This window comes from Salvelinus fontinalis, chromosome 31 (assembly GCF_029448725.1).
Source record: "Salvelinus fontinalis isolate EN_2023a chromosome 31, ASM2944872v1, whole genome shotgun sequence".
Lineage (NCBI taxonomy): Eukaryota > Metazoa > Chordata > Actinopteri > Salmoniformes > Salmonidae > Salvelinus > Salvelinus fontinalis.
Window position 1 is genome coordinate 29,090,454 of NC_074695.1, and position 27,224 is coordinate 29,117,677.

Consider the following 27,224-nt stretch of genomic DNA (forward strand, 5'->3'; position numbering starts at 1 on the left):
ATTCTTAATACAATCGCTGATTTACATTTTTTAAATTATCCTTACTTTTCAATACAGTTTGCGCCAAGCGAAGCTACGTCTAAAAAGATGGCGTCATAAGCCATTAACATTTTTCGACAGAAACACGATTTATCATAATAAATTGTTCCTACTTTGAGCTGTTCTTCCATCAGAATCTTGTGCAAAGAATCCTTTCTTGGGTCTAATCTTCTTTTGGTCGAAAGATGTCCACTTGTCCGTCGAAATGCCCACTAACGTACGACCGGGACCCCGAAATGTGCCCAGCGCGTCAAAGTGCACAACAAAGCAATGCCTCAAAATCGCACTAAAAGGATATAAATTGCTATACAACGGTTCAAATTAACTACCTTATGATGCTGTTAACACCTATAACGGGTAAAAACATGACAGGAGAAATATTACTGCCTACACTAATGTTTGGAAAAAGAGCAGCGCGGTGTCCAACGCGCATCCGGTGCAGCTGGAAAAGAGTTCCTACCTACAGGATTTTTTCATTTATAGTGGCTGTGATTGCGCAATCGATACCATTCAAATCGTCATCACGTAAAGGCATCCAGGGGAAGACGTAAGCAGTGTCCGTATCCTGATAGCGTTCACAGTCGCCTTTAAACTGACTCCAGATCAGGGGCCAAAATGTGTGAAATCTGACTCCATGTCAGGGAAATTGCTGTAGAATGAGTTCTGTTCCACTCAGAGACAAAATTCCAACGCCTATAGAAACTATAGAGTGTTTTCTATCCAATAATAGTAATAATATGCATATTGTACGAGCAAGAATTTAGTAGGAAGCCGTTTAGTCTGTAATGCAATTATGCTAATGAGAAAACAGCACCCCCTGTAGTCGCAAGAAGTTAACTAGGCAAGTCAGTTAAGAACAGCCTACTCCTTCCTCATGCCTTGAGGGGATTCTTTAACTAAATAGCCCAGTACTGTACTGCCGACCATCATGTTGTACAGCGCCATATTTTCCATTCCATCCTAATGGAAACCCAGAGGGTTTTTCTTTTTTCTTGGAATAGAAAAAAACATAATATTAATCAAATTAATAAAGCAAGTACCAGTCAAAAGTTTGGACACACCTACTCATTCCAGGATCTTTCTTTCTTTTTACTATTATCTACATTGCAGAATAATAGTGAAGACATCACAACTATGAAATAATACCAGTCTCCCGCGTGCCCACATTCTGTAGTACAGACATGGCCTGCTCTCCCTTATGTAAGGAATAAGGTACTTTCCCATGTTTACTAAAGTATGTATTGTAGACTGTACAGTAGCCTTATAAACAAATAAACATATTTCGTGAATAAAATAATGATAAAAAATACTCTTTCAAAATACAGATGTTTATTTAGTTATGGATCCATGACGAATTACTATGGGAATAAATATCACTGATTTACAGAAATATTGAAACAAAGTTGTCTAATGAAGGCAAACAATTTAGAATCCTCCAATCCTGTAGCCTTCTCCCGACCGTCACGTTGTACAGTGCCATATTTTCCATTCCATCCTAACGGAAACCCTGAGGGTTTCGTTGTTCATTTTTCTCTGAATAGAAACACCATAATATTAATCAAATTTATTAAGCCAAACTTCTTAAAATCAATCCCCTATACTGTGTTATTACAAAAAAGGTTTTAATTTCTCTGGTAATGCCAATACGGAATACTATCAAATGGCTCTCATAGATGCCCTCTGGTGGTCAAACTAGCAATAACTTGCAGTAACAGAAAAAATGGCTGACAATTAAATGACGTGCCACAGAATGTATGATGCAACTTTTAAAGGAGGAAACACTGTACCATGGCGCCAAATGGATTCCATCATTCTCTGGTAATGGCTGCACGTCTCTAAATCAACCTGCTGGTTAGTGAACACTCAACAATCACATATCTAAGACTTAAGTAAGACTACTCCATACAACAGTTTCAGCAGGTCTAAGAAGAAGACCCTATATCATCTGCTCAGTATCTGTAACAATACATCATGCCCATACCCACATGAAAAAATACTACATTTACTATAGAATACTACAGTACTTACCATAGAATTATATAGTAAACTGTAGTGTACTGTAGAATACTATACTCTTAATGATCGGCTATGAAAAGCCAACTGACATTTACTCCTGAGGTGCTGACTTGTTGCACCCTCGACAACTACTGCTACTACTACTGCTACTACTAACTACTACTATTATTATTTGACCATGCTGGTCATTTATGAACATTTGAACATCTTGGCCATGTTCTGTTATAATCTCCATCCGGCACAGCCAGAAGAGGACTGGCCACCCCTCATAGCCTGGTTCCTCTCTAGGTTTCTTCCTAGGTTTTGGCCTTTCTAGGTAATTTTTCCTAGCCACCGTGCTTCTACACCTGCATTGCTTGCTGTTTGGGGTTTTAGGCTGGGTTTCTGTACAGCACTTTGAGATATCATCTGATGTAAGAAGGGCTATATAAATACATTTGATTTTATTTTATATATGTAGTATCCCTTGATCATGTGTAGTACTTACTATAGAATGTTGTAGTATACTATAGTAAACAGTATTATCCATACAAAAACACTTAATACTATACTTAACAGTGAATACTACAGTAAAGGCAGCAAAAACACTACAGTGAATACTATAGTATTTATACCATAGTATACTATAGTATTTTTTTATGTGGGTAGTCCCTTTATGCCCTCACACAGCCACAGTATGCATATTAATGGCCCAATACTTTTTTTCATTAAATATAGGAGAAGTTAGCATAGTATTGATTAGTAAGAACCTTCACCATTATGCTACAACATCTGTCATCTCCCATATCCTGTGAAAACGCTTGTCACAGACCTGAAGCTGAGCAGCAGGGGTGTCATCCACTGAACAGGGAAGAGGAAGCTTTGATTTGTTCAGACACAATTTTAAAAATGTTGGCATCAGTCTCCTACATCGTCACTGTTGGTCATAACAATTATTCCACTTGGCTCAGGTTACCCAGTTGTCTTATGCTGTGGGCTATGACGCTACGGAGCGGAAATAGACTGACTGTCTTCCAAACCTGCTGTAAAGCTGTGTTTTTTCACCATTCTGGAGTGAGCTGGAAGATTAGCTTATTCAGGCATGACTTGCTTAGTGATGCTTTCTGTAATGTGAGTGTTCTCATCTACTCAGTGAATAGCATGGGGATATACAGTATTTACGCAGGTGATCCTAAATGGTGCAATGCACAGTGGTGAATAACTGACGTTTCAATGGCTCTTAAGATGGGATAAGAGCTACTCACACAGACACATTAGAGGTAGCCTAGTGCGGTGTGATGACTAACATCAAATAGTACCTGAGCTGATAGTGCCTCACAAATCATTTGAGGTAATACTCTAATATATAACCATTCTGTCATTGTATATGTGGTTATTACTGTATATCAACTGAAATACCATGTGAGAGGGTATATGTCATATTTAGGAGGCTAGCAACACATTTCGAAGTTCATTGTCAGAGATATTAATTTCTGAAACTGTGAATTAAAAAAATAATAGCTCATAACTTTCATCACTCAGTTTTCATCACCCAGTTAACACTGCAATGGGCTTTAAAGAAAAGAACAGTACACAATAACTATCAGAGATACAGTAGGTATAAAATAAAGAGATTCCCTATACTTGGGCGTTTGACATTTTCACAAGTTGAAACGGTGGTGATAAAAAGGTGTCCCTTTTGATATTATGCAGTGCAAAACCTGTTCTCCAGTCCTCAGCTTTCTAGGCAGAACATCTATTAATTATGGACTCCAAGCCAAGAGCTGCAAATGATCCTATGAGAGGGACTTGATCCCATGAGAGGCCTCATCTTTCTCCCCAAACCTCACAATATCCATCATAGTTAAACACAATGGAAATATCATAGTGTGGTTTTCATAGTATTTAGTGCATTGGTTCCAGTAGTTCACAGGATTAGACAGTAGTAATAGCAGTTACTTTATTGTCCCAGATGGGAGAATGGGTCTGCGGCATACAGTCAGTGTAGGGTCAAGCCAAAGAGTCTACTGGTAGAATTAGAAATCTTCTGTGATTCAGTATTATAACCAGGATGGACAACACCGGTAGCACAGACTGGAGCACAGGGTCTCTAGTCACCTGCCTGATGCTGGAGGAGTTTGTGTTAAGGAATCTCTCATACCCTCAGACAGAGCAAACAAGGCATTTTATGACAAAGCTATTGCTGCTTGGAGGATTGCAAAAATGACAGGAGAGAGAAATATATTTTGTTCATGTTCCTGTGTAGAGGACTGTGGGTCTGTTGAGTCAGTTCTAAATTTGGCAGAATTTGTCTCATTCTGCCACATACCATATATATTTTTTGAAGATGAATTGATGTTGGTGATGCAGTTAGGAAGCAAGGTGGGACACATCATCAACCATAGAAGCCATCTATACCATTATTTGAAGGCTAATGCTTTTTAAACACTAGTTGACACTTCAGGGTCACTGTAGAACAACCCTCTTCTCCTTCCTCTCGAAGGAATCCCTCACTCTGTGTCAGGCAATGGGAGACCTTGAATCCCACCCAGTAGCTGCAGTACCTCTCCTTGGAGGCTTCTTAATTTATTGGAGGAGTCTGCTCTGTGTCTGAAGGTGTCTAAAGTTTCCATCGTTTGTAACCTGAGCCTGGGGACTGAGGCGAATGAGGAGGCTGCAGCATGTGGTGTTCAGCTCTGCAGGGACCCTCTGAGAGCCGACTGAGAGCAGATGGACTTGCCGTGACAGGGTTTGCCAATAACTGAACCTGACAGACATGTGTGAAGCCCCCCGCGTCCCACTAACAATCTAGCCCATGTTCGACTGCAGACCCCTATTGGGAGACTGGCAGCCTGAGGGGTAAAGTGAAACTGTCGTTGTGTGTGTTGTCATGGTACAGGGTTTGTGGGGGCATCTGACTAAATCCCTATGTGCTGCTCTACCACGACAAAGAGAGCCACAGACATAGCCTAGCCACAGACATAGCCTAGTGACAGTCAGAAAGCACTATCTGGAACATCAGTAAAGCACAATTCATTGGATAGACAGCCACCTGGCAGACTGGTAGCTAACTTCATCAGTCTCAGACATCCATATCAAATAGACATGAATCACTTCAAGTCATAAACCTGTACTATTTGTTTCACTGCCTGGCTGGCAAATGCACAGTCAGACAAACAGACTTGACTGAAATATTCACCAAGCAAAATAGTTTCAGTGCCAGCCACAATGCTTCAGATGTTACATTGCCAGCCACACAGTTCAGATGTATATTATTTCTGTAGGCTTCTAATGAACATCATTACTTCTGCATTGATGTTGTTCCAAATGAACTCAAAAGCAAGCGATTTGAACATTAAAACTGCATAAAAAAATCTGCTTGAGACTCCATTGGTGTAATTAAGCATTTCTCCCACAAGCCCATTAGAAATCAAATGGATGTGAGGGAAGGGTGAGGGGTAAGGGGGTTCATTCCTAAATTGGGGAGGATACTAGACACCATTGCATTTCCCTCAATTTTCTGATCATGTTTATGACAAATCTGTGGGAAATGTCAGTTTTCAGCAAAGGAGATCAGGTTTATGTTAGTGGACACCTGGCTATTGAGGGCAAAAAGCTTTGCTGATTTAGTCCTAGAGAAAGTGGATGAGGAGTTTGGCCAGGTCTTAGAACAACTTCCATGTTAGCGACAGGTACCCTATCGGTTAGAGTGTTCAGCCAGTAACCAAAAGGTTGCGGGTTCAAATCCCCGAGCTGACAAGCTGAAACATTTTCCCATGAGTCCTACTATGGCTGACCCTGTAAAACAACATAGAGTATTTTACTGCACCTATCCGTTGTATTTTACAATGCGCCTTTATTCTTGAAATTCTGGTGATGTAACAATGTGAGAGCGCCTCTGACAATTCCCTATGTAATGACCCACTGTAAACAATGTTTCTATTGCATTCGGGATAATGTGTGTCCAAGTCTGTACTGTGTTGTGGTGTCAACAAATTGCATATCTGCTTTCACTTCATAGGTTGTGAAAACTAGAAGAAATTAACAGTACAATGAGGAAGTGTACATTTTCACTTAGCAACGGCTATGAAAGACAAAGTAGCGCTCTCGGTAGGTTCAGACAGAAACCACATTGGCCCAACTCTCTATATAGGAATCTGCTTTTAGGTTTCTCTCTTTGATCTTGATAGAATTCCAAGCCACAATGATACACCTGGCAGTGCCTACGGTTTTAGATGGAAAAGGTGTTCTCTGGGCTGTATGTGTGCATGGTACAATATTCTATCCAAGCAAAGGTTTCTCTAGTTTGTCTTAACTCACGTTCTCTCATGGGTCAGAGAGGAGCTTGGCTGGGGAGTTTAATTCCTTCTGTCAAAGTGTGGTAGTGTCTGTGTTCAATGAGAACATCAGGCGAGTGAGTGAGAAATCTGACAAACTAAAAACATGATAAGCTCAGCCTATCCTGCTTCTTGCCATGATGCTGAAATTTAGTGATTGTTACAGGAGGAAAAATCAATCAGGTGAGAAATGAAACATTACACATAGTCCCTGAATATCTACAGCCATTTTATTTGGCTGATATATTTCCCAGAGTTGTCGTGGTAACACCACCATACATTGCTTGAAAAAAAAACAAAATGTGTATATATCCCTCTTCCCTCTTCAACATTTAGCAATTAACAGCATTTAGCTTAATGTCATTGTGCTATCCTGTAATCAACTCCAACTCTTATAGGGAGTCCATTTGCTATTACCGGATTTATGAAGCACCCCAAAACTTAAATGCTATGTTTCATAGTCTTCGTAATGCTTAATTTGGATAGTCCCATACATCTTTACTCTAGCGAAGTTTTGAGCCATTTTCTTAAAGCTTGAAGAGCTAAGAACTGTTATTTTGTAGAGGAATAATGGAAGCGAGGCTTGCAGGTAGTTTACATTGATGCTTGATGTCAGCAGCTATCCTGGTTTATGTGTGTTCTGTGTTTAGACAAGCTCCCTTGGGAGGAAAGTCTGAGTGATCCTCGTGGGTGGCACTGCAACCCCACAACGTGTGACAGGAACAGTCCATTGTCTTTTCTGATATACTATTATATATTTATTTCCTTTCAAAATAACACAAAAGCACAGGTGAAAACACACTAGGATAGGTAAAAGAATTGTGCAGTACAATGAAATCACATCCTTGAGAGAGAACTCTGTTGGATGTAGGTGAAAGTCTTTGATGAGTTAAATGAAAGTGAAATAGTGAATATTCAAGCGCTCTAAAATAAGACATTGTTAGCAGCTTCCAAATACAGTTTAGCAGCCCCTTTAATGATGTTCAGTTAGGAGGCAGAGCAGAACACAGATTGAAGTTTCTCAATTTCTTCAAAGCCAGAACACTTATTTTCCTTTCAAAGGAGACAGGAAACAGTTTCACTTAACCTCAAACGAGACAAAAGTGGAGCAAAGATTGGGAGGTGAAGTGTGAGGACAGTGTTCCTTGAATCTGTGTCCTGTAGGATACTTCCTCTGTTGTCCTCTGCCCCCTCCATCACTGTTTAAGTCTGGTGACCTCTGTCGGTTCCTAGGGAGCCTTCTGGACATATGCCATAGACCACAGACACGACTGACGGTGGAGTGTCCCCATGAGCTCTAAAATTATGAGAGACCGAGTGCCCAGAGAGACACACAGTGGCCTTTTCAGGCTGGAAGGACGGCTTGGCCTGTTGTCAGGGTAGAGCAAGGAGTTGAGGTGACAGGACTAAGGACCATTCCTATCAGACTCATCTCATGTTCTATCATCAGTCATTACACATCAAGCACATCCACCTACATGGTATTCTGCTCACACAAGATGAGTCGTGACACATCTTTGCTCTAACATTCCAAGGATTAAGAAGATGTCTCTTAAGGGACAAAACCATACTTAAATAGTGACTTACTTTCCAGGTGTCACTTGAAATGAGGCTCTACTGCGGTGCTGTTGTTCATTTGCATAATTTAACCGCTACATCCGTGTGGATGGAGGAGTAGGGGGGCGGGAGGAAGGCTGACGTGGGTGTTAGGGGCTGCAGGCACTGGGCACAGCTTGTGAACACTCTAGTGGCAGGATCAATAGGAGCTGCATCTGAACACATCAAAGCCAACTACAGTGTGAGGCAGGGAGAGGAGAGGAGAGGAGAGAAGGGAAGGAGGATAGCGCTACAGCAGTCAGACTAGACCACAGAGGAATACTGTACTGTAGTTGCAGGTTTTGGGCAGGTTAACTCTACTCCTGTATTGCAGAGGTTTAGCCGCTGATCTACAGACTGGCGAAATGCATCAGTTCATTCCGAAACATAGTACGCAGAGCTGAACTCAGCAGCATGAGTCATAGCTCACACATATCTCTCTCCTCAGGTAACCACGACTCACCCTGTTTCAAATAAATGATTCAGGATGGACAGTGGCTATTGCAGTTCAGTGTGAACAGACACATAGTGGTACTGTAGCTTCAGTGTACAAAGACGGGACTTCTGTTTAGGATTTTGTAGAATATGAGCAGATTTATACAAATATCAGTAGATATTAGTGATACTGGCATTGTCCGAATACATATACTAGGGTACTCATACTTAAACTGCATACTATGTACTCATCGTCACATACTATTTAGCACGTATCGTTTAGTAAAAAGTATACTGTATGCCACGGCCGCAAGGCAGTAGCGGATCCTGACTGGCTGAGTAGGTGGGATGGGGCCGAGTGCGGGTGGATTTTTCCAAATTTAACAGACATGAATCGCATTAACCAGCCTGATAATAGCTCATTTCCAATTGGATTAACTTATTTTAACTCTGAGTAGAATACAAATGGAATTATAGGTCTACTCAGGCTGGTTATAGGCAGACTATCACTGTCACGACTTCCGCCGAAGTCGGTTCCTCTCCTTGTTCGGGCGGCGTTCGGCGGTCGACGTCACCGGTCTTCTAGCCATCGCCGATCCACCTTTCATTTTCCATTTGTTTTGTCTTGTTTTCCCACACACCTGGTTTACATTTCCCTCATTACTTGTCATGTATTTAACCCTCTGTTCCCCCCATGTCTGTGTGTAAAATTGTTTGTTGTAAGCTTGTGCACATTTTGACTGGTGCGCGACGGGTTTTGTACCCATATTTTGTATTTCTGGATGCTTTTGGTTTTGATAATTAAACTGCTCCGGTTATTACCCAGTTCTGATCTCCTGCGTCTGACTTCCCCGCCACCAGTTATGCACCCCTTACAGAATTTCACACCCACAATATGGAGTCAGCAGGAGCAGGTTCCCCTGGAATAGGGGTCGAGGGCGTCGCCATGGCGTCGCCATGGACCACGTTGTCAAAACCATGGACCACTGGGAAAGACAGGGAATTCCTCCAGCGCCTCCACCAGCACCACCATGGTCTCCACTACTCGCCCCCCCCTTCACCCGGTCCTAGTGGGATTTATCTCGGATTCGTCGTCCCCCGGGAGTACGACGGGACGGATGCACGCTGCCAGGGTTTCCTGTTGCAGCTGGATCTCTACCCGGCAACCGTCCACCCGGCTCCTTTGGGCCGTGAGAAGGTGTTCGCCCTTGTCTCGTGCCTCTCGGGGAAAGCCCTGGAGTGGGCCAACGCCGTGTGGGGAGAAGGAGATGCGGTGCGGTGCTGGACCATTTCGAGCATTTTCCATCTGAGGCAGGGGACGAGGAGCGCCCAGAAGTTCGCAATGGACTTTCGGACCCTGGCTGCCAGCGCGGGATGGAACGACAGGGCCCTGATCGACCAATATCGCTGCAGTTTGCGCGAGGACGTCCGTCGAGAGTTGGCCTGCAGGGACACCACTATCACCTTCGACCAGCTGGTGGACCTGTCCATTCGGCTGGATAACCTGCTGGCTACCCGCGGATGTCCAGAGCTGGGTCTGTCGGTTCCATCCCCCAGCACCACCGCTCCGATGCCCATTGAGCTGGGAGGTGCTGCGCTCAGGGAGACCGGAGGAGGTTCCGTCTCGTGCACCATCTGTAAACGCAGAGGACACACTGCCGGTCGGTGCCGGGTTGGTCCCTCTGGGGGTCAAGGCAGCAGGCAGGGCACTCTGGCATCACCCCAGGTGAGAAGGCACCATTCGTACCCAGAGCCCTCTGTTGCCCACATGTTTTTGTTTGTTACTTTTCCTTAGTTTTCCCCGCATTCCCAGCATAAGGCGCTCGTCGATTCAGGCGCGGCTGGGAATTTTATAGACAGATCATTTGCACATTGTTTCGGGATCCCCATCGTTCCAGTGGCTATGCGATTCCCAATTCACGCCTTAGACAGGCCACCGCTCCTCTGGGCATGGTGACGCAGGGGGGTCACAAGGACAGAATCAGTCTCTTCCTCATTGACTCTCCTGCATTTCCCGTGGTGCTAGGCCTACCCTGGTTAGCTTGGCATGACCCCACTGTTTCATGGCAACGGAGGGCTCTCACGGGGTGGTCGCGAGAGTGCTCGGGTAGGTGTTTAGGGGTTTCCGTTGGTGCTTCTACGGTGGAAAGTCCAGACCAGGTCTCCACCGTGCGCATTCGCCCCGAAAATGCCAATTTGGCTTTCGCCTTCTCCAAAAAGAAGACGACTCAATTACCACCCCATCGACGGGGGGATTGTGCGATAAATCTCTTGGTAGACGCCGCACTTACCAGGAGTCACGTGTATCCCCTGTTACAGGCGGAGGCGGCCGCTATGGAAACATATGTCTCTGAATCCCTGTGTCAGGGGTACATTCGGTCCTCCACTTCACCCGCCTCCTCGAGTTTCTTTTTTGTGAAGAAGAAGGAGGGAGGTCTGCGCCCGTGTATTGACTATCAAGGCCTCAATCAGATCACTGTGAGGTACAGTTACCCGCTACCTCTGATTGCCACACCAATTGAGTCAATGCACGGGGTGCGCTTCTTCACCAAACTAGATCTCAGGAGCGAGTACAACCTGGTGCGTATCCGGGAGGGAGACGAGTGGAAGACGGCGTTCAGTACTACGTCAGGGCATTATGAGTGCCTTGTCATGCCGTACGGGTTGATTAATGCTCCATCAGTCTTCCAAGCCTTTGTAGACAAGATTTTCAGGGACCTGCACGGGCAGGGTGTAGTGGTGTGTATTGATGACATTCTGATACACTCCACTACACGCGCCAAGCATGTGTCCCTGGTACGCAGGGTGCTTGGTGTACTGTTGGAGCAGGACCTGTACAACAAGGCTGAGAAATGTCTGTTCTTCCAACATTCCGTCTCCTTCCTAGGGTACCGCATTTCTACCTCAGGGGTGGGAATGGAGAGTGACCGCATTTCAGCTGTGCGTAATTGGCCGACTCCCACCACGGTAAAGGAGGTACAGCGGTTTCTAGGGTTTGCCAATTACTACCGGAGGTTTATCCGGGGTTTTGGTCAGGTAGCGGCTCCCATTACCTCACTGCTGAAGGGGGGACCGGTACGTTTGCAGTGGTCGGCTGAGGCGGACAGGGCTTTTGGTCACCTGAGGGCTCTGTTTACCTCGGCTCCCGTGCTGCCCATCCGGATCCCTCTTTGGCATTCATAGTGGAGGTAGATACATTCGAGGCTGGGATAGGAGCCGTACTCTCTCAGTGCTCGGGTACGCCACCGAAGCTCCGCTCCAGTGCTTTCTTCTCGAGGAAGCTCAGCCCGGCGGAGCGAAACTATGATGTGGGGGACCGGGAGCTGTTGGCTGTCGTCAAGGCTTTGAAGGCGTGGAGACATTGGCTTGAGGGGGCTAAACACCCTTTTCTCATCTGGACTGACCACCTCAATCTGGAGTACATCCGGGCGGCGAGGAGACTGAACCCTCGCCAGGCAAGGTGGGCCATGTTTTTCACCGTTTTGTTTTCACCCTTTCTTACAGACCAGGTTCCCAGAACGTGAAGATAGACGCACTGTCCCGACTGTATGACACAGAGGAGCGGCCCATGGTTCCCACCCCCATACTCCCGGCCTCCTGCCTGGTGGCGCCGGTAGTGTGGGAGCAGGACGCGGACATTGAGCAGGTGTTGCGTGCAGAGCCCGCTCCCCTCCAGTGTCCCGCTGGGCGTCTGTACGTTCCGTCTGCTGTCCGTGACCGGCTGATCTATTGGGCCCACACGTCACCTTCCTCTGGTCATCCAGGCATCGGTCAGACGGGGCGCTGTCTGAGTGGAAAGTACTGGTGGCCCACTTTGGCTAAGGACGTGAGGGTTTATGTTTCCTCCTGCTTGGTGTGTGCCCAGTGTAAGGCTCCTAGGCACCTGCCCAGAGGTAAGCTACACCCCTTACCCGTTCCACAATGGCCATGGTTGCACCTGTCAATCGATTTCCTGACCGATCTTCCCCCATCACAGGGAAACACCATGGTCCTGGTTGTTGTGGATCGTTTCTCTAAGTCCTGCTGTCTCCTTCCTCTGCCCGGTCTCCCTATGGCCCTACAGACTGTGGAGGCCTTGTTTACGCACGTCTTCCGGCACTGCGGGGTGCCTGAGGATATAGTGTCTGATCGGGGTCCCCAGTTCACGTCGAGGGTCTGTAGGGCGTTCATGGAACGTTTGGGGGTCTCGATCAGCCTTACCCTCGGGTTTCAACCCTGAGAGTAACGGGCAGGTGGAGAGAGTTAACCAGGATGTGGGTAGGTTTCTGAGGTCTTACTGCCAGGACCTGCCAGGGGAGTGGGCGGCGTTCGTGCCCTGGGCAGAGATGGCTCAGAACTCGCTCCGCCACTCCTCCACTAACCTCTCCCCCTTCCAGTGCGTACTGGGGTACCAGCCGGTTCTGGCGCCTTGGCATCAGAGTCAGATCGAGGCTCCTGCGGTGGACGACTGGTTCAGGCTTGCGGAGGAGGCATGGGACGTGTTCACCTTCAGCGGGCCGTGCTGCGCCAGAAAACAAGCGCAGACCGTCACCTCAGTGAGGCCCCAGTGTTCGCACCGGGGGACCGGGTCTGGCTCTCGACCCGAAACCTGCCCCTCTGCCTGCCCTGCCGGAAGCTGGGGCCGCGGTTTGTGGGGCCATTTAAAGTCCTGAGGAAACTTAACAAGGTTAGTTACAGGTTACAACTTCCCCCCGATTACCGTATTAACACCTCGTTCCATGTGTCTCTCCTCAGGCCGGTAGTGGCTGGCCCGCTCTAGGAGTCTTAGGTGCGGGAGGTTCCTCTGCCCCCTCTGGACATCGAGGGCGTAATCTGTCCGCTCCATACTGGATTGGAGGCGTCGGGCGAGGGGCCTTCACTACCTCGTGGAGTGGGAGGGGTACGGTCCGGAGGAGGGATGCTGGGTTCCGGTGGAGGATGTGTTGGACCCTTCCATGCTACAGGAGTTCCACCGTCTCCAATCCGGATCGCCCTGCACCTCGCCCTCCGGGTTGTACCCGAGGCCGGTGTCGGCGCGCGGGGTACTGTCACAACTTCCGCCGAAGTCGGTTCCTCCCTTCTTTCGGGCGGCGTTCGGCGGTCGACGACACCGATCTTCTAGCCATTGCCGATCCACCTGTCATTTTCCATTTGTTTTGTCTGGCTTTCCCACACACCTGGTTTACATTTCCCTCATTACTTGTCATGTATTTAACCCTCTGTTCCCCCATGTCTGTGTGTGATATTGTTTGTTGTAAGTGCTTGTGCACATTTTGACTGGTACGCGACGGGTTTTGTACCCATATTTTGTATTTCTGGATGCCGTTGGTTTTGATAATTAAACTGCTCTGGTTATTACCCAGTTCTGATCTCCTGCGTCTGACCTCCCTGCTATCAGTTATGCACCCCTTACAATTACGTTCAACCTTAGCTCATATAGCCCATCTATGCTATTTAAAAAGGACTGAAGACAGAAACAGATCATTTGGTTCCATTTCAACATATTTATTAGTGCTGTAACATACACTATATACACAAACGTATGTGGACACGCCTTCAAATTAGTGGATAGGGCTATTTCAGCCACACCCGTTGCTGACATGTGTATAAAATTGAGCACACAGCCATGCAATCTCCATAGACAAACATTGGAAGTAGAAAGGCCTCACTGTAGACTTCAGTGACTTTCAACTTGTCAAATGAAATGAAATCAAGCTTCATTTATACAGAACATTTCAGACTAAGGAATGCAACACAATGTGCTTTAAACAAAACAAATAAAAAACTATGAAAATAAAAACTGAAATATTTACTACACAACAATCATAAGATAAAAAACAAAAGAATGACACAAACGTAACAACTAAAAGGCAGCCTAAGGAAAAGCAAAGCTGAAAATGTGTTTTAACATCTCTTTTAAATATGTCCACAGTTTCGGCCCCCTCTCAGGTTCTCTGGCAGGCTATTCCAGAGGCTGGGTCCATAGTAACTAAAGGCTGCCTCTCCATGCCTCTTGGTCCTAGCCTTTGGGATAGTTAAAAGGCCAGTGCCAGAGGACCTAAGGGACCTACTGGGTACATAACTTAACAGTATGTCTGACATGTATTGGGGCGCACAATCGTGGATTGATTTAAAACTAGTGCAGAGACCAAGAGTACCCGTGCTGCAGAATTATGTATGTTTTGCAGTTGACAAATGGCTTTCTTGGGTAGACCAGAGTGGTGTAAGGTTTGCCGCTATTAAACACGTTCTCTGGATTAATGAATCACGCTTCACCATCTGGCAGTCCGACAGATGAATCTGGGTTTGGCAGATGCCAGGAGAATACTACCTGCCCCAATGCATAGTACCAACTGTAATGGTGGTGGAGGAATAATGGTCTGGGGCTGATTTTCATGGTTCAAGCTAGGCCTCTTAGTTCCAGTGAAGGGAAATCTTAATGGTACAGCATACAATGACATTCTAGACGATTCTGTGCTTCTAACTTTGTGGCAACAGTTTGGGGAAGGCCCTTTCCTGTTTCAGCATGACAATGCCCCTGTGCACAAAGCGAGGTCCATACAAAAAAGGCTTGTCGAGATCGGTGTGGCAGAACTTGACTGGGCTGCACAGAGCCCTAACCGCAACCCTATCAAACTCCTTTGGGATGAATTGGAACGCCGACTGTGAGCCAGGTCTAATCGCCCAACATCAGTGCCCGATCTCACTAATGCTCTTGTGGCTGAATGGAAGCAAGTCCTTGCAGCTATGTTCCGACATCTAGTGGAAAGCCTTCCCAGAAGATTGGAGGGTGTTGCAGTATATCAGCACAGAGGGATCAACTCCATATTAATGCCCATGATTTTGGAATGAGATGTTCGACGAGCAGGTGTCCACATGATTTGGTCATGTAATGTGTATAAATGAAATCAAATAGCCTAGGGGACACACCAAAACTTTTCAAATGTTCAAATCCAAAGGCTGTTGCACAGAAAAACATGGACAGTCAGGTGCATCGCAAATTCAGAACCGGTTGACAGCAACATAATAAACGAAAGCACTGATCATTGGGAACGAGATCAGAATGAGGTCTGATGCTTGATCCATGAATTAAACAATTAAATAGGTAGCCTAGCCTACAAAACTTAAATCAAATTTTAATCAATCAATCAAATGTATTTATAAAGTCCTTTTTACATCAGCCGATGTCACAAAGTGCTATACAGAAACCCAGCCTAAAACACCAAACAGCAAGCAATGCAGATGTAGAAACACAGTGGCTAGGAAAAACTCCCTAGAGAGGCAGGAACCTAGAAAGAAACCAAGAGAGGAATCAGGCTCTGAGGGGTGGCCAGTCCTCTTCTTGCTGTGCCAGGTAGAGATTATAACAGTACATGGCCAAGATGTTCAAACGTTCATAGATGACCACCGTCTACAACAGTGGTGGTAGACGGTGCAACAGGTCACTAAACAGGTCAGTACCCCAGGAGTAAAGGTCAGTTGGCTTTTCATAGCTGATCATTCAGAGTTAGAGACATCGGGTGCGGTAGAGAGAGAGAGTCGAAAACAGCAGGTCAGGTACAAGGTAGCATGTCCGATGAATAGGTCAGGACCCCATACTTCAGAACAGTTGAAACAGGAGCAGCAGCACGACCAGGTGGACTGGGGACAGCAAGGAGTCATCAGGCCAGGTAGTCCTGAGGCATGATCCTAGGGCTCAGGTCCTCCAAGAGAAAGAGACAGAGAGAGAGTTAGACGGAGCATACTTAAATTCACACAGGACACCGGATAAGACAGGAGAAATACTCCAGATATAACAGACTGTTCCTATTCCCCCGACACATAAACTATTGCAGCATAAATACTGGAGACTGAGACAGAGCGCTCAGGACCTCAAACTGGGGTGAAGGTTCACCTTCCAACAGACAACAACCCTAAGCACACAGCCAAGAAAATGCAGGAGTGACTTCGGGACAAGTCTCTGAATGTCCTTGAGTGGCCCAGCCAGAGCCCAACTTGAACCCGATCAATCATCTCTGGAGAGACCTGAAAATAGCTGTGCAGCAACGCTCCCCATTCAACCTGACAGAGCTTGAGAGGATCAGCAGAGAAGAATGGGAGAAATCCCCCAAATACAGCTGTGCCAAGCTTGTAGCATCATACCCAAGAAGACTCAATGGTGTAATCGCTGCCAAAAGTGCTTCAACAAAGTACTGAGTAAAGGGTCTGAATACTTTATGTAAATGTGATATTTCATTTTAAAAAAGGCAAACATTTCTGAAAACCTGTTTTTGCTTAGTAATTATGGGGTATTGTGTGTAGATTGATGAGAAAAAACAACAATTTAATCAATTTTAGAATAAGGTTGTAGTATAACAAAATGTGGAAAAAGTAAAAGGGTCTGAATACTTTCTGAATGCACTGTACATTAACACCATATTCTTGTTCTCTCCACTAATAAAAAGTCTATATGTTGCCCTTGTGAATGCCGGGAAAACACAAGACTGCCTTGTCAAGTTACTTTAAATGCCACGCCCTGACCATAGAGAGCCCTTGTTTCTCTATGGTGTAGTAGGTCAGGGCGTGACTAGGGGTTATTCTAGTTTATAATTTCTATGTTGTGTTCTAGTTTATATTTTCTATGTTGGTGTTTTGTATGATTCCCAATTAGAGACAGCTGGTAATCGTTGTCTCTAATTGGGGATCATATTTAAGTAGCTATTTTTCCCACCTGTGTTTGTGGGATATTGTTTTGTGTTTGTGCATGTGCACCACGTAGTCACGTTTAGTTGTTTGTTTATTGATATATTTTGTTTTGTTTAAGTTTCTCTTTGAATTAAATATGTGGAAGTCAACATCCGCTGCGCCTTGGTCCCGTTCTTACGACAACCGTGACATTAAAGGAGGACTGAACTTCCTGATTTAGCCTTGGTTTGAATACTCCTCATTAGGAAGTTCAACTGAGATTGAGATTTGGGTCTTGGAGGCGTGCTTTTATGCGAGTGTCTATTGTGTTTGTTCGATCGTGGGAAGTGTTTGCACTTTCACTCTGCCAAAACAGTACACAGTTACAGTCACTCACCCTTCTAGATAACTTGAAACAGTCTAACCAGGTGTTATGTCTTGAAGTCACTTAGAATAGCTAGCAGGTTAGCCATATTCTTTCACCAATTAGCTTCAGCCGACTGGTGTGCAACCATGGAAAAGTTGGTTTGACTTTGGATAGTCTATCTGTGGGGCTAGTTAGCGACGGTCAATAAATTACAATAATGTGAATTAGGACAGGGACGATACCAGTATCGCAATATTTTTTCCATGGCAAAAATGAAAACACGAAGCAGAACAACAATTTGGTTGTTTAACCTGTCTAGGATCAGCGTGGCGCTAGCGGCACCCCCCCCCCCCCCCCACTGAAAAACCAGTGCCGCGAAATTCAAAAAAAATATTTTTTAAAAATATTTAACTTTCACACATTAAAGTCCAATACAGCTAATGAAAGACACAGATCTTATGAATCCAGTCAACATTTCCGATTTTTAAAATGTTTTACAGGGAAGACACAATATGTAAAGATGTACATCTATTACCTAAAAACACATTAGCATAATCCTCCATCTTTTATTTGTCCACCAACACCAGTAGCCATCACCAATTCGGCTAAACTAAGATATTTATAGCCCCTAACCAACAAAAAAACTCATTAGATGACAGTCTGATAACATATTTATGGTATGGGATAGGTTTTGTTAGAAAAAAGTGCATATTTCAGGTATATGGCATAGTTTACAATTGCACCCACCATCACAAATGGACTAGAATAATTACAATGAGCAACGTGTTTACCTAACTACTAATCATCAAACATTTCGTAAAAATACACAGCATACACGAATCGAAAGACACAGATCCTGTGAATACAGACAATATTTCAGATTTTCTAAGTGTCTTACAGCGAAAACACAATAAATCGTTATATTAGCTTAGCACATAGCAATTAGCAGCCCAGCATTGATTCTAGCCAAAGTGAGCGATAAAAGTCAACATCGCCAAAAGATATTAATTTTTTCACTAACCTTCTCAGAATTCTTCCGATGACACTCCTGTAACATCACATTACAACATGCATATACAGTTTGATCGAAAATGTTTATATTTAGCCACCAAAATCATGGTTAGACAATGTGAAATGTAGACAAGCTGGTAAAGAAAACGTCCTTGCGCCACTTAGACAGTGATCTACTCTTATACATAAATACTCATAAACGTGACTAAAAAATATAGGGTGGACAGGGATTGATAGACAATTTAATTCTTAATACAATTGCGTTATTACATTTTTTAATTTATCCTTACTTTTCAATACAGTTTGCGCCAAGCGAAGCTACGTCAAAAAACATGGCGTCCTAAGCCACTAAAATGTTTCGACAGAAACACGATTTATCATAATAAAAATGTCCTACCTTGAGCTGTTCTTCCATCAGTATCTTGGGCAAAGGATCCTTTCTTGGGAGAAATCGTCTTTTGGTGGAAAGCTGTCCTCTTGCCATGTGGAAATGTCAACTACGTTCGGGATGAACTGAAAAGCGTGCCCAACTTTTCACATCGTTGCAAAAATAAATGTCCCAAAATCGCACTAAACGGATATAAATTGCTATAAAACGCTTTAAATTAACTACTTTGTGATGTTTGTAACTCCTATAACGAGTGAAAAGATGACCGGAGAAATATAACAGGCTAAACTAACGCTTGGAACAGGAGAGGGTCGGTGTCTTCCACGCGCGTTACGCAGCAAGAAAAGACTTGCTAGCTAAAGGTTTTTTTCATTTGTAGGGCCTGTGAACGAGCAATCGAGCCCGTTGGAATCGTCATCACGTAAAGGCATCCAGGGGAAGACGTAAGAAGTGTCCGTATAGTCATAGCAACGACAGTGCCCGTTTAAATGACTTCAGAAAAGTGGCCAACGTTTCTCAAATCTGACTCCATGTCAGGGAAATTGCTGTAGAATGGGCTCTGTTCCACTTAGAGACAAAATTTCAACTCCTATAGAAACTATAGACTGTTTTCTATCCAATAATAATAATAATATGCATATTGTACGATCAAGGATTTTGTGGGAAGCCGTTTAAAAAATTAGCCACATTAGCATAAATAGTCTAAACAGCGCCCCCATCCCCAACAGGTTAAAAAACAGATGTAAAATATTGTGTACTATAGCTTGGAAAATAAGTAAATGTGACTCTGGGTGACAACATAAAGATGTTTGTTTACAACATGGGAGCTGTTCTCCTTAATTCCTCTTCGTGTTCTGTTTCCTTGCCACAATACTAACGAGTATCGCGTTATTGGTATCGTCCCAGCACTAATGTAGATGGAACAACGTTTTAGTTGTCTCATTAAATGCTTTCAATATTTAGAAATTATATTATGCTATTTATGCTTGGTTTTAGGTTTTGAAGTGTATTTGAAATATTGTCCTATATAAATTGTATTATTTACTGATGGTCTTTAACTAGCCCCATAGGTATATCGACTGTCAAACCAAATTGACCATGAGCATTAAGATCGGGTCTTGTGCAGCTGCGCTGAAATGGATGATTACTTGGGTCCTGCCTGCTGTGGGCAGGGTTGAAATAAACCCAACCCAATGAAAACTGTTACAGTACACTTTATTCTGTGACATACCATTTTTTCCTAATTATCTCGCTAATCTCAGTTTTGGACGAGACTGACTTTATGACCAGAATTATCCCATTTACACTTTGTAGTCGATTTTTACACTAGAAGAAATGTTTCTAATATTCCACGTAGGTAGTTTTCTACTAGAGAGGGTGTTTATTGCCTTCATTTGCTCCTTAAAATGTGTTATCACAGGCCCTGGAACAAAGGCCCTTGTCTCTTAACACCTTTCACCCACAAATGAATCCCTTCTAGTCTGTGAGAATCACATTTTAATTTGCTCATAGCTTTTGTGCTACTTGATTGACTCGAATACCACTTTGCCTACATCTCTACTTTGAGCTTTAATCTCAGAGTTTTCTTAACTCTTGAGAAATGCTGTGCTCACTTTTGCAGAGTACTATATGAAATCATAGCGGCTCCAAGTCTGTGCACATAGTTCAAATCAAATCTAAGTTTATTTGTCACCTGCACCGAATACAACAGGTGTAGACCTTACAGTGAAATGCTTACTTACAAGCCATAACCAACAGTGCAATTTTTAAGTAAAAAATAGGTATTAGGTAAACAATAGATAAGTAAAGAAATACAACTAAAAAAAACTGTAAAATGACAGTGAAAATAACAGTAGCGAGGCTATATACAGGTGGTACCGGTACAGAGTCAATGTACGGGGGAACCGGTTAGTTGGGCTAATTGAGGTAATGGTACTGTAGGTATAGGCATAGTAGGTATAGGTATAGTTGTGAGAGTGAGCAGACAGAGACTAAATGTTTGAGGTAGATTTTCTTCATTTTTGAAACATTTATAACAACTCTCTTTAGGTGTCAAACTTTCAGTGTACAGAAGTGTAATATCCCAGAAGAATAATACAGTAGACATTATTCTGAGGTACACCCTCCATATATGGAGTAAAATACAGATGATCACCTCAGTCCATTTACTCAGCAGTAACCTGAATGAACAGGAAAGCCTACCTCTTCATCAGCTATTTGACACTATTCCCATATAAATTTGATAAACCCAGAATGTATCTCTATACTTCATCATTTGACCTTACAAGCATGGTGTACGTCTATCGTTTGATAGTATTGATCAACATCAGAGAAATGAGAGGGGTGGTTAATGAAACAACTCAGATAGCGCATAAATGTGTGATACACTGTGCTCAATTATGTTACCATCATCCCACCAAGGACCTTTCCCTTTAGGTACTAGATTTACTTTATATGAAATTACCCCTTACAAACTAGTTTTATTACAATGTCTCTTTTATTACAAGCTCTTACCCCTTAAATAATGTCCTGATTTTAACACAGCCAATCAAGCCTGTACATTATATAAATCAGATTTGAACACAGCCAATCAAGCCTCCACATTCTATAAGTCAGCATTTTACACAGCCAATCAAGCCTCTACATTATATAAGTCCGATTTTAACACAGCTAATCAAGCCTCTACATTTTACAACTCAGCTATTAACATATATTCTGTAAGCCAGGGGACTAATATGAAAACAAAGAGCTGACAGCCTACTCACAAAGTGAAGTCTTTCACAAAGGTGTTGATTACCTCTGTAAATTAGAAATGACCTACGGTACTAATCTTGAACAAGAGCCGACTTGATAAAATCAATTGATCAAAATCAATTAATGAATAATTGTGAATAATTCAGATGTTCTAACTTCCAACATTCCTCCTAGCATTTCACAATACTATAAACCAGTGGAGGCTGCTGAGGGAAGGACAGCTCATAATAATGTCTGGAAAGGAGCGAATGGAATGGCATCAAACACATGGCACCTATGTGTTTGATGTATTTGATACCATTCCACACCAGCCATTGCCACGAGCCTGTCCTCCTAAATGAAGGTGCCACCAACCTCCTGTGCTATAAACTGGAAGTACAGTATGTGCTCACACCATGTTCTCTTGTTCACTCTCTCCTCAGATCCCCCAGGTGAGCTATGCCTCCACGGCTCCGGAGCTGAGCGATAACACGCGTTACGACTTCTTCTCCCGCGTCGTGCCCCCGGACACCTACCAGGCACAGGCCATGGTGGACATAGTTAAAGCCATGCGCTGGAATTACGTGTCCACAGTAGCATCAGAGGGTAACTATGGAGAAAGCGGTGTGGATGCCTTCATACAGAAGTCCCGCGAAGAGGGTGAGTCATCTCCATCTCTCCTGAACAATATTTTTCACTGTTCCACATGCATGTTGGGTCTAATTTAGAGAAATATGATGAATTATTGGCTTGTGCAATCAGAAACCTATTATGGCATCACATGGCTTCACAAATTGGTCAGGTATGGAAACTTACCGATGTTTTGTGTCACTAACCTGATTACCTGTCTGATAAATGAGGTAGATTTGTATTGATGGGGGGAATATGCTTTTAAGTGGCAATGCTAAAGTTCTGTAGTTTATGGGCATGAAAAAGCTACATTTAGTTATATGGATACACCATTATCATGGTTGAATGTGGCATATTGCAATGAAACCAATCACTTAACCCTTTACACTCGTGGGAATTGGCATATATGGACAGGGCTAAATTGAAATGTTTTTTACAGAAAATATTAAATGCCTAATCATTGTAGCAATTGAAAGGGAACAGTTTGGAGATAATGGGAACATTTCTAGATCAAATGTGAGTAAATCTGAGACAAGACTGACTGAATCTAAACATTACACTGTTGATTTTATGTACATTTTACATTTATTGTACTCTGAAAATACTCTGGATACCTTCAGTAACATAACAAGACTATTCCTGTAAAATGTGGGGTAGGTGCAACATAAGACCAAAAAAACGACAAGAGGACTAACTGGTGTCTTCAAGTCGCCACACACTTCTCCAAAGTGTGCACTGTCCCTAAGCAATTTCAATGCACTTTTATGACTCAAAGAAGTGTCATCAACTATAAGGTACTTTTTTGAGCTCTCCTAGCTGTGCCGTTGAGGAATTAGAGCTATCACACTTGTTGTTTTGTTTGGAGCACAACCCTGCATCCTCGCCATCACGCAGTTACAGTTTTGTTTACGCAATACAATAACAGCCATTTTAAATCACAATCTGGGTCAGGTGGGCATAATTTGAAAGCTTGTTCTATTGCCAACATGGCTAGTTAAATAAAATACAATCTTACAGTGTTAAACTTTCACAAGGCAATTCAGAGAAACAGATTGTAATTTTGGTGAGCATAGAAAGGAGTCATGATTGCATTTAGATGTAATAAAACAAACACAGGCTCATTCTGTTCAGAACAACCAAGGGTATGACACTGTGTCATCTTGTAACTGTACATTAAACATAGTGACACAGTATCTGACATGAGTTTTATGATTTGGAATTGTGCACATTTGGACTCACGGCTGTTTGGCTTTCTTGTATGACATCAAAGCACTATTTATTATAATCCTCAATGTCTCATCATTCAAAATACCTTGAGTCATCTTGAATTACAGCATTTCCCTCAGTCAGACAACAAAACATTTGCAAAAGTTGCCCAATTACCGGGAGGGATGGGGGCAACTTCTTGTCATGTGCGGTGCTCAAGTTCAGAACGGCTGTCAGTCAAAACCAATACAACGCTTTGAAGCGCAGAGCCAGAGCTCTGATGTCATGTATAGCATTTTACTGTACAGCCACTACGTTCCAAATCTGCCATTTTCAACCTGTATATGGGTACGTATGTAAAGGGCTACCATAGATGCCATGTTTGTACATAATGTTGCACTTTCATTTACCTAAGAGCCACTGGCTTGAAAGCGCAATCAATTGTTTGCTGCTAAATGATTCCATCTCTATGCAATGCAAACACTAACATAGATTGAATGGCACTTGACCCTTTATGTGTATAGCAGATGTCATGGTGAGAGACTGTCCTTGAATAATTGCTTTGTTCAAGGAACAGAACCAAACAAATCAGGGGAACTCATTGGGAATGACAATTTACCTTTTGAGTGCTTTTATCTCTGCAGTATTATTTGACTCAACGGCCTGCATCTACTTTGGAGGTGCTCAGGTATGGCATTATGCCACTTTAGCTGTGTCTCCTTAGCAAGCATTAGAGGCAGAGAGGTCTGTAGTTTTCAGGGTAGTTCAAATGTTGTGACCCAGCTGAATTCAAATGACAGTCATAAAAGACCTGTTCCATTTGAGCATTCCATCCACAGATCAAACAACAACTGTTAAATATAATAGTATTATACAACGGGTGGGTCTAATCCTGAATGCTGATTGATTAAAAGCGGATTCCAGCCGTTGTCTATTATACAAGTTACCACCGGCTAAATCTATGACGTTATAATGCCTATTTACTCTGTTTCATCTGACTGTGCAATCCACTGTCTCATCAGCCCAGGCAGGGAAGTTATAAACTTCATCTCCACTATAAAAAGCATCTGGACATTATCTCACATTTCTTTTAGACTAACATTTAGTTTTCAACAATGGAGATTTGAATAAACCTTGAACTGTCTGTCTCTCCGACATTTGCAACATTCTTTCAAGATTCAAATTCAATCTCCAACTGTCCCTTAGTAATGAACGTATAGGGGTCGGGAGTCGGGACGAGAGAGAGAAGCAGGCAGCGTTTCTCAGCCAATCGAAATCATGAATCAGCTGGCATAATTTTATGGATATAACAAAGAAATGTAAATTGGAAAAAGGTAAAACAAAATGAAGTGCAGCTAGTTTGCAGTCTTTCCAGCTTCAGTTTGAAGTTATTGTGTTAGCTGTGTTGTTGGTTAGCTCCTCTGAACAACAGTGTCCTAACGAGTGAGCACATTTTCTATACCAGGCAAAATTGTGCCTCATTAGCTCATTGCTAAGGATGTATCCAAATAAATGTCAGTAGAAAACGGCTTAAACAAATGCAGCTATTGTTGCTATTCTTTCTGCACTGTTTGACGTGACTGTAGGTTAACCATAGTTGGATAGTTAGCAAGCAAGGGATACGAATGTTGCCAGCCAGTATGGCAATGGAACATTTAGAACGAACGACTGGGTCGCGTCCATGGATAGAAAACAAAAAGACTGAACGACTGGGTCGCGTCTCTGCCAACCGAACCAATAGAAGGAACGATCAGCCGGCTTGGGTAACAACCCTAGATTTGTTTCGGGACTATATCTTGTGGAAGGATGAAATAGTATGAATAAATTCATCAAAATAATTTTTTCATGAAAATATGTCAATCATTATTTGAATACTATGGTAACTTCGTCTTGGGCCAAACAACACCAGTGCCAATATATCCTCCAAACACTGGTTTCTCGGGCATTATCACTTAAATGTCCATTATGGACCAATGAAATAGCATTATGCTGAATCAATGGAATCCAGTCATGAATTACGAGGAAAATTAGATAGTATAGCCAACAACATTATGACAATCATCCATCATACGCATCATACCGTACGATAATAATTTTACTGTCACATTTTCATCAACCAAATACAGAATGTTTTTTCTGACAGTTCACAGCGTAACATATAACATTATCCAGCCCGGTAACACTTTATTTTATGTGTATTTATAAAGTGTGTGTTCACCATGTATTAATCATTACTTCCACATTTATAAACCATTTTCTGATCATTATTGCAGTCTCTAATCTAAAGTGAGCCCTTTATAAATACTTTATGCATTTCTTACTGACCAGTGTTATTTCTCACAAAAAGATGGGCATGCCATTGGTAGACATTCCAGCAGTACATGGTAAAATAATAAGCACACAACACAGGATATTTAAGGAAATATATATACATTTGTGAAGAACTAGATAACTAATAACATTTACAAATGTGGGAGTAATGATTAATAAATGGTGAGCAAACTGTTTAGAAATGCATTACAAATGGTTTAGAAATGCCTTAGAAATGGCTTATTACAACCCTTAAAAGAAAGTGTTACCATAGTTTACGATGCTTTGTGGAAAGTACATTTTTTTCCCCGGGAACAAATAGTTACTTTGGAGTTGACTACAATTATTTGTGACTACTTTTAAAACTATTTGAATAGAGATGTAAGAAAATAACTACCTTTAAAACTATTTGAATACAGACCTGAGGAAGCAACAACTTAAAAAAATATTTGAATACAGATCTCAGGAAGTGACTACTTTTCTGAAACTATTGGATAGGCTGCCTTCAACTAATGACAAGGCTGTATCTGGAACTGCATGTTGAAGATGAATAGAGCAAACACAATCTCCCATACTATTCTAATCTATCTAACAGTCATATTGGATCTACACAATACATTTTTACCTAAACATTTAGTAAATGTCCATTATTCTGAATATCCATTATCCCAGATGTACATAATCAGACCCTCAACTTCTGTATGACTCTTTCAACATGCCACTGAAAAGGTCAAAGGCTGCAACTCATTTTACAATACCTGAAAATACTGCAGAGTAATTCAAAGCTATTTGCAAACATTGCAAACAGCAAATTGGATGCTTAGTAAAAACAACTTCAAACCTCTTTGTACATCTGCTCTTGTTTCAAACAAACACTACACCATCTTTAAAGGGATAGTTTACTCAGAATACAAACTGTTTTCCACCTACCTTGGCTGTAGTTGATTCAAGAAGACAGTTTTGGGATATTTTGTTTACTTTCTGCACCAACACATTTTGTTACTATTAGCATTTTCAGTAACACTTAACATTAAACTGTTCTTGTGCCTGTGTAATAAAACTGTAATTACTTTTGGAGCAACATTTTAATAGCATGTTAGGTTACATAATACTTTGGTTATTGCATTTTAGTTGCATAGCAATAAGCTGAGTGTTTTTGTAAATACTGTACACAAGAGGACTAGTGACTGTTCCTTATTCCACTTATGTAAGTACTACATTATTATGCATTTACAAAGGAACATCCTACGTAACAACAATGCTGCTATTGTAATAATCATAAAGTTACTACACCTGTATACAAATTTGATATCAAGTGTACCTCCTTGTGTCTCACGCATTAAGAAATTATATGTGTTGGTCATTTTGAGTCGGAAAAGTGGTCTACTCTAAAGTTGAGGAGATTCCATGTCTCTCATGTATTTAATTCAAGGCTATGGGCTATATTAAGATTCATGTATAAGAGCCCTCCAAATCAGGTGCTTATGATCAAATATTTAGCCTAATTCAACTAACTGTTGTAGTTTTTGGTTCT

General features: G+C 42.7%; 1 protein-coding gene across 2 annotated transcripts in view; it reads left to right on the plus strand.

Annotated features, from left to right (window-relative positions):
• LOC129829997 (metabotropic glutamate receptor 4-like) overlaps positions 1-27,224 on the plus strand; it is a 242,751-nt gene that overhangs the window by 84,215 nt on the left and 131,312 nt on the right. For both annotated transcript variants that reach the window (XM_055892098.1, XM_055892099.1), the window contains exon 2: positions 21,988-22,204. In XM_055892098.1, coding sequence (XP_055748073.1) covers positions 21,988-22,204 — 217 coding nt within the window. The remainder of the gene's footprint in view (positions 1-21,987; positions 22,205-27,224) is intronic.